This window comes from Lygodium microphyllum, chromosome 2, assembly GCF_053477565.2.
Source record: "Lygodium microphyllum isolate KBCC chromosome 2, Lygodium_microphyllum_v1.1.10, whole genome shotgun sequence".
NCBI classification, from domain to species: domain Eukaryota; kingdom Viridiplantae; phylum Streptophyta; class Polypodiopsida; order Schizaeales; family Lygodiaceae; genus Lygodium; species Lygodium microphyllum.
The window spans coordinates 183,185,036-183,193,139 of record NC_141136.1 but is presented as its reverse complement, the minus strand read 5'-3'; the positions used below and the strand labels follow the sequence as shown (position 1 = coordinate 183,193,139).

The window sequence follows — 8,104 nt, the reverse complement described above, 5'->3', positions numbered from 1 at the left end:
GACAGTCAGTCTGTGTGTGTGTGTGTGTGTGTTTCATGCTTCGATGTAAACTGTTTCGAAGTAGCGTGAGCCCACGTCAGACAAGATGATGGCATTTTTGGAGGGGCGGGGCAATAAATAATCAGTTTCTGGTTTTCTTTTTTCTTTTTTCTTTTTTCCCAATTGGGGGGGGGGGGGGGGGGGGGGGGGTAAATAAGAAAACCGAAATTAATACAATACAGCAGAAGCGATAATCCTATATTTTTAAAAAGCTTATATTTCATCCAATAATAGATGCCATTTTTTCTCGCAAATTCTGGTTTTTTTTTGTTGAGAAAAGACAAATACTTTTGCATGAGAATGCGTTCCTTGCATCCAACTAACCCCCTTCCCCCCCCTCGTAATACCATCTTTCTCCCCCTCGTGCACACCATGACCCCCCATGCATTATACATATCACTTCACACTCTCTCGAGACGTAATCACTCTCTCTCTCACTCTCTCTCTGTGACTACTTACTCTCCCTATATTCACACAACACACAATGTTGCAGACATCTCTCACTCTCTTCTAGTGATGACGATCTGATCAGCTTGACTATATACTCTCCCCCGCCCCTCACAATTCTATCCTTCCCATTCATGGGTCTCTCATGTGCCTCTCTCCCTACCTCTCATCTGCACTTCAATTCAATACCAATAACAATGCCTTTGCCACAACACCATTTGCTGATATTGCCATCAGCTCTTGTACATATCGATGTCTCCTCACTCTCGAGTTTCATTTTACTGGCTGCTTAAAGAGACACCATTTTCACCCTCTACATCCAGCTCCCCTTCCCAACACACTTACCCATCAAGACATGTTTACTGCAGTATGCTGCTCCTGGTAAGTAGTCACATGCTTGACTGACTCCAAGAGAGGCATATTGAGATACAAAGAGGATTTCCATGGCACACACTGGAGACCATGCAGGACACTACCAGCTCAGCCGCATGGACTCCACTTCAGATTGCTCTACTAACAAGGATGACAGTGTGAGGAGTGGGTGCGCTGTGGAGATCGGTAAAGACATCGGAAGCCCGTTTGTGCTCATCCGAACTCACAGCCGTGACGACGACGGCCGTGCCACAAGAACAGGTGTCTACAGATAAATATTTACAACTAGCATACTCCTTGATGCCATAATGGTCACAGATTTCCTCTCCCACTTCACCACATCTTGACTGATGGTGTCTTGTAGAGCTTAGCTGACCACCTCTGAATGGATTTTCACTTCAGCTGATTAAGCATAAGCACAATTCAGATGAGATACCACACCATGATTAATCAATTCATTGCTGCCTTATAGTGGATGCTGTGATTTTTGGCATGTTGCGGCACAGTGCATTTATTGGACCAAAAACGTGTACATTTGAATTCGGCAGACTGACTCTTGTGTTCTTGTTTCTTTATATCATCTGGCACTGTAGGGAATGTATGGACTGCTTCAGCTCATGTTATAACTGCAGTTATAGGGTCTGGGGTGCTATCACTTGCATGGAGCATAGCTCAGATTGGATGGATTGCAGGACCCCCCATTCTTCTTGCCTTTGCCTTTGTCACCTACTACACCTCTGTCCTGCTGGCCAGTTGCTACCGCTCTCCAGACCCAGTTGTTGGAAGAAGAAATTACACATACATGGATGCTGTGAGAGCAATCCTAGGTACGTGGCTTGTTTTCCTGTTTGCATACAATGACCTGCACTGCATCTTGAATTTGGAAGGAGCTGTACAATATGCCTGTTTCTCAAATGGTTCGAACTACCGCAAGGAAAACCTTAAATCTGAACAATGCAAACCTTTTAGTCGGATCGAACTATATGTGCTATAACATGACTGAGTTGAATCAAACTTCTGAAGTTCATGCTATGCACTGATGGAGATGGCTGAAATCTTATCCAAAGGAATGCTTTTGTATAATACACACTGCTATGCTGACGTTCCATGAGCTCTAGTGAACCATCTTAAAAAAAAGTTTGTTAAATTGCAGGTGGAAAACAAATCTGGGTTTGTGGATTAGTGCAGTATATCAACTTGATTGGTACAGCTATTGGCTATACTATCACAGCTTCCATCAGTATGGTGTATGTTCCCAGCTAACTTAAGCCCAAACATAATTAACATGTAGTTGCTAAGTAGATTCACCTGACCCAGGATTGTTGTAACAGTTGTTCAATATATAGAGTTTGATATATTGATCTCTGCATCTTCCACATTGTGCTTTACAGAGCCATCAAGCGGTCAAATTGCTTCCATAAAAAAGGCCATGATGCAGATTGTTATACATCCAACAACACATACATGGTGCTGTTTGGTGCACTCCAAATGATTCTCTCCCAAATACCGGACTTCGACAGACTATGGTGGCTCTCTATAGTTGCTGCCATAATGTCGTTTTCGTACTCATCAATCGGCCTAGGGTTGGCCATTGGAAAAGCATCAGGTTAGTATTGACCTGAGGTAAAAACATGGCATTTGTGGTCTTGAGTATAGAGCTAATTGGATCAATTTTGCGATTTGTTGAATGTGGCTCTTAGAAAAGGGCCATTCATATGGGACCGCTACAGGAGTCAGCATAGACTTGATCTCTGTTGAGAAGAAAACGTGGTCTTTTTTTCAAGCCCTTGGGAACATTGCATTTGCGTACTCATTCACAATGATCCTCATTGAGATACAGGTTACATTGAATGTTTCAAGTTGAGCTTTTTTAGCTGACAGTTAACCATATATCCAGTTTACAACATGTATTAATCCTACATGTCACTTCCTCTCTCCCCTCTCTCTTGTAATACTTGTTTACTTAATGATGTACAATAAAGACACAGGCAATGTGTGTCAAGAATCTCCACAGACACCACTAATGCACACGAGTTTTCTTGATAAATAACAAGAATTTGCTTGTATCTTCCAGGATACTTTGAAGTCCCCACCTCCAGAGCACAAAACAATGAAGAAAGCCTCATTGACAGGGATCATGGTTACAACTGTCTTCTACATGTCAGTGGGCTGTGTGGGATATGCTGCATTTGGCAACAGTGCCCCTGGCAACATGCTCACTGGGTTTGGATTTTACAATCCCTATTGGCTGGTGGACTTTGCAAATGCATGCATTGTGGTACATCTCGTGGGAGCTTATCAGGTAGCACAAATAATATCTGGGTTTCTACTGGCCAAGTTTAATATTTTGAGAGATGATAACAGTTAGAACACATGTAATATGCTTCCCAGAAATGTTACTTCTTTGGTATAGAAAAGTAGGTAACTACTCTGCTGCAGAGAAGAAATCTTAGGGATGAGGCCACATGAGCATGAACTTGTTCATTCATCTATTCAATATTGTAGAACGAGACTGGACGCGCAGTCATTTGACCAATTTGCTAGTGTAAGCAACTACGGTACAGTCACTGTTTTGCATTGCAAACAGAAGGAGGTCAGCAGGCTTTGTCTTTTATATAATGTGCCTGCTAATAGTAATACTCGATAACTTGTAAAAACTGGAAGCTTGCCATACGAATTCTCAATCTCATTGCCTAGAATCAGGTTCTGATCAGACATGCATGTGCCCTTGTCAGGCCATCTTTATTTTCCTGAACTAAGGACAATATGAAGCTGCTACTAATGAGAATACTGATACTGATTATACATTTGGGATGTATTTTTAAAGGAAAACAAAAAACATTTGAACTCACATAGCTTTGGGTGACATTGAGACCATTTGTATGTTCCTGGCTGATGATGTCTGATGAAGGAAGTGGTGTTTGAATGTTGAGCAGGTGTTCACACAGCCAGTGTTTGCTTTCTTTGAGAGCTGGGCAATGAAGAGGTGGGGGGCAGCAGGCAGTACAGTGCTGGGCCATGAGCACAAGATCCCAGTGCCCTTCTGCAGGAGGACAGTGAAGGTGAGCCTGTTCAGGCTGGTGTGGAGGAGCCTGTTTGTGGCCACAACCACAGTGGTGTCCATGATCCTGCCTTTCTTCAATGACATCCTGGGCCTCCTTGGGGCCCTGGCCTTCTGGCCCCTCACTGTGTATTTCCCCATATCCATGCACATTGCGCAGCACCAGCTCAGGCCTTGGACCCCCAAGTGGACTGCCCTCCAGGGCTTGAGCCTCACCTGCTTCCTTGTCTCCCTGGCTGCTGGACTTGGCTCCCTTGCTGCCCTTGTGGCTGACCTCAGAAAGTATACGCCCTTCAAAACCCATTACTGAGACTACATCAACCACCCAAAAAATAGTAATAAAGCAATTTAAGCTCTTCAATGCATGTATCCCTAAAACCTACTCTTTTAGTTATGTTTAAAACCTACTCTTTAGTTATGTTTATGCAAACCTCCCATGATCCATCCAACAAGGGCTTTTAAACATTGGGTGTTTGTGGGTTTCTATACCTACATGATGCAAAAGAACTTGAAAAGGTAATACCGCACTTTTAGCAAGCATCTTCGAACTACTTGATTCAGCTTTATCCCAATCTCCTACATGAACGGGTAATAGGTTTTGAACCAATGACCTTTCACTAGTCAACTTATCGTCCACCCCATCACATAGTTGACATATAATCTCTAAAAGTTAATTGGCGCATCTTTGAAGAGTCTATCTAAGCAGAGCAATGATGATATTTTGCATTTGTCATCTTTAAGATTTTCGGCCTCCCAAAAAGGCAAGACAAGGGCATAACACGCTTGTAAGTGAGTCAAAGTCATTAACATTAAAATAAATTAGTATTTAAATGTTTGCATTTGGTCGCATGTTTGATATTTATTAGCATTTTATACTTTTTTAGATCTCATTTCAGTGGATTCTTGCTTGAATTTTGGGTATCTCAATAAGATCTAGGTCACACCAAGGTTTACTATGCTGATTTTGGGCTAAGCCTACCCCCACAAACCTTTGGGTCTTGCCAGGGTTTTGGAGGATACCTTTTCCCAACCTCTCTTAGCTAGTTTTGGGAAAGATGAAAAAGTAGAGGCTATTTTAACCTCCAACGCCCCCCACCCCAAGCCCCCCCTTCTCTCTCTCTCTCTCTCTCTCTCTCTCTCTCTAGCTGCTACTCTCGTGGCTTCTACTTCCATTGTTGTTGCTATTGCTACTCCCCCCCTACTTCCCACGACTCAAACTATGCTCCTACTTATGCCCCTATTGCCTATCCTACTACCCCATATACTTTTGTTTTGCTCTTGCCATTTGCTACCCCTGCAGCAGCTACCCTTCCTACACATGCAATAGCTCGTGTTGCCCCTGCAGTAGCTATTCCTCTCCTTGTAGCTCTTACTACCCCTGCTGCTCCCACTAGTATTGCCCCTACTGGTGTAACTACCCTGCCATCAGTGCTACACATGTTGTTGCAACTACTACTAGCCCTATTGTTGTTGTTTCTCCTACTGCTACAGCTAGTCTTGTTGCCATTGATTCAACTAGGTTGTTGCTACTAAAAACATTTCTCTTCAATCTTTCTCTCTCTTCCCCCCCCATAGAAAACCATGAGCAATAGTTTGCTTCCAACAGTCATCGTCATATCGAGCAACATAAGGAAATAGTGATTCATCTTAAATCTTGCAACCAATATCACTTACAAAACCACCAACTATAAAGATGTCCATTGCAAATACACAAAGATTAGTCATTTTCATACTTGCTTAGCCAAAGCAAGTTCATCTGCAAGTTGAAGGTTCAAATCATTAGTCCTATTCTAAGATTGAGGTATCATATTCCTATGAATTTGCTATCTCAATTTAAAAGGTGTGATAACCAAGTGACTATATGCTTCAAACTCACAATTGAAAAGGAACAAAACAAGTCATTCATGCTCTAAAACATAAGTCAATGGATGCTCTGAAACATAAAGATAGTTCATTGCATATCAAACAGCATCTGTACTAAATCAAACACCATCTTGAAACTATAACAAACCAAACACCATCTTCATATAAAAGCTATAACAAAAATACTTGGAAAATTTCATGCATAGAATCTACAAAACTTGAAATCATTACCTTCTGTGCCGCCTGACATGAGTGGATCATTCTCTTGATTAGTGCAAGATTGGTGCAATGTAGGAAATGAACAATAATAAGATTCTCTTGACTCAAACATCCATTGAGACAAATGTAGAGGCTTGTCTGCGAATGAGCAAGGTCATACATGCGACACCTACTCCCCCTAGTCCAAGCCACTATCATAGAGATCATGACTGCTTGGGAGACCCTTCAAAGCAATCCTTCAATGTCTATTGCCCCAAACTTGCATGAAGAAAATGATATGCCCTTGGATCATTTCATTGTTTCAGTTCTAGCATTACTGTGGGCTTCATCGGCTTCTATCCATAGGGTCCCTGATTTGCTTCCAATTATGGGGGTGATATCCCAAGGTGGTACATTAAGTCAAGGTCATCTATCCATTGGTGGAACCACTTCATGTTCTATGATGCACTGGATGATGAGCATTCGAGGGAGCTATTTAGACTACCTTATCCATTATTCACTTCTTTGTGTGACCTTGTGCGAGCAGACTTGCAGCAAGGGAACATACTACGTCACTTCTGTGGCATGCTTGGCCATATCTTCTCCATTGAGAAAAAGGTTGCAATTCTAGTGATGTTGCTTGCCTCATGTAATACTCATGCCCATGTGGTAAATACTTTCAGTTTTGGGCACTCAACCGTAACAAAATTCCTCCACAAGTTTGTGGATGCATTGTTACAGCATGGAACTCACCTAATACAATGGCCTTCAACAGCATCAGCATTGCAAGAGGTCAAGGATGGCTTTAAAGAACGTAGGGGTCTTCCCAACTGATGTGGTGCCATTGATTGCACCCACATTAACATGAAGTTGCCACCAAATGAGAATTCCATGGCTTGATTTGATCGATACTCTAATTACATCATGATCATTCAAGGGGTTGGGGATATCACAATGAAGCTTATAGATGTGAATGTTGGCTAGCCTAGTTCTGCCAATGATAAGAGAGTTTTGAATAGCATAGAATTTTATTGGCTTTGCAAGGTCGACAAAGGTTGACCAGAGCTCCATTTGAGTATGTTGATTGCTGGGTGATCGCTCCATCCCTAATTACATTGTTTTGGGGACAATGGGTTTATGATTCTTCCTTGGTTGATGATGCCATTTCCCTGTGCTATGCTATCTAACCCACAAATTTCTCATTACAACTTTCTCAAGTCTTCCACTTGCATCATTTCTGAGTGAAGCCCTTGGATGACTCATGGGAATATGGGAAATCTTGGAAGGTAGAATTTACTCTCCTTATGCTGATTCTCTTCCTCACATGATCACTGCTTGTTGTAATAGATTTGGCGAATCCTAGAGATAGATATTGGTGGTATCAACATAAACAAACCACTATTGGATAACACTTTTGCTCTTGTGAAGACGGATGATTCCTTGGATGCCTTAATAGGTGGCTATATCCATGATGACTTCGTGGAATACACGCATATGAGAGCTTTATAAGGATCAAGCTCAAAACCTCATCTCCATTCCATGTAGACAAGTGCTTTGACTAATTCTAATTTTGAGGTTCATTTTCTTATTATTGTTTTGACATCATTAGACACTAATATTTTTATTTGATAATGAAACAATATGACTCCATTCCATGGTTTTTAGCACAATAAAAAAGAAATGAACTTGAATTTAAATGGCAATTAAGACAACAAATGAAAAACATTGCAACAATATACATCTTCTCGGCTATCATACTCAATGTTGTAGCCAGGTCTTAAACACCATTTGCATACTCCATAGATATTTCTAGCTTCTTCAACTCTATATCAATGGTCATCTCTTTGTGTTGTTGGGATTGAACATCCAACACCTGCTCATGTCTCTCCTTCTTGGTAGCCTTTGCAAGCTCTAAAGTGTGAGACAAATCCTTGGTTGCCTCGTTGAGACCTACATCAAAATTATGGTTTCGCTTGCAAGACTTCTTTGTGACCCCACCATTTGTTGGTGTTTTCTCAAACTAAGATGAACTATCCCCCAGTTCACTAGCATGTGGAACAAATTGAGAAGTGGTTGATGAGGTTGGCAATCGTGTGTGAAGGTAGTATGAAAGTTAATACAATA

The 8,104-nt window shown here is 41.6% G+C and overlaps 1 protein-coding gene and 1 pseudogene across 1 annotated transcript; both read left to right on the top strand.

Annotated features, from left to right (window-relative positions):
• Positions 1 to 405: 405 nt before the first annotated feature.
• On the top strand, positions 406 to 4,565 carry LOC148040684 (amino acid permease 4-like). Its single transcript, XM_087661042.1, has 7 exons — positions 406 to 1,119; positions 1,452 to 1,685; positions 2,012 to 2,105; positions 2,250 to 2,464; positions 2,559 to 2,698; positions 2,933 to 3,160; positions 3,795 to 4,565. Exons 1-7 carry the CDS (start codon positions 930 to 932, stop codon positions 4,227 to 4,229), a joined length of 1,536 nt encoding a protein of 511 aa, XP_087517168.1. The 5' UTR covers positions 406 to 929; the 3' UTR covers positions 4,230 to 4,565.
• Positions 4,566 to 6,433: 1,868 nt separating this feature from the next.
• Positions 6,434 to 7,039, top strand: LOC148040683 (protein ANTAGONIST OF LIKE HETEROCHROMATIN PROTEIN 1-like; annotated as a pseudogene).
• The last annotated feature ends 1,065 nt before the right edge of the window (positions 7,040 to 8,104 follow it).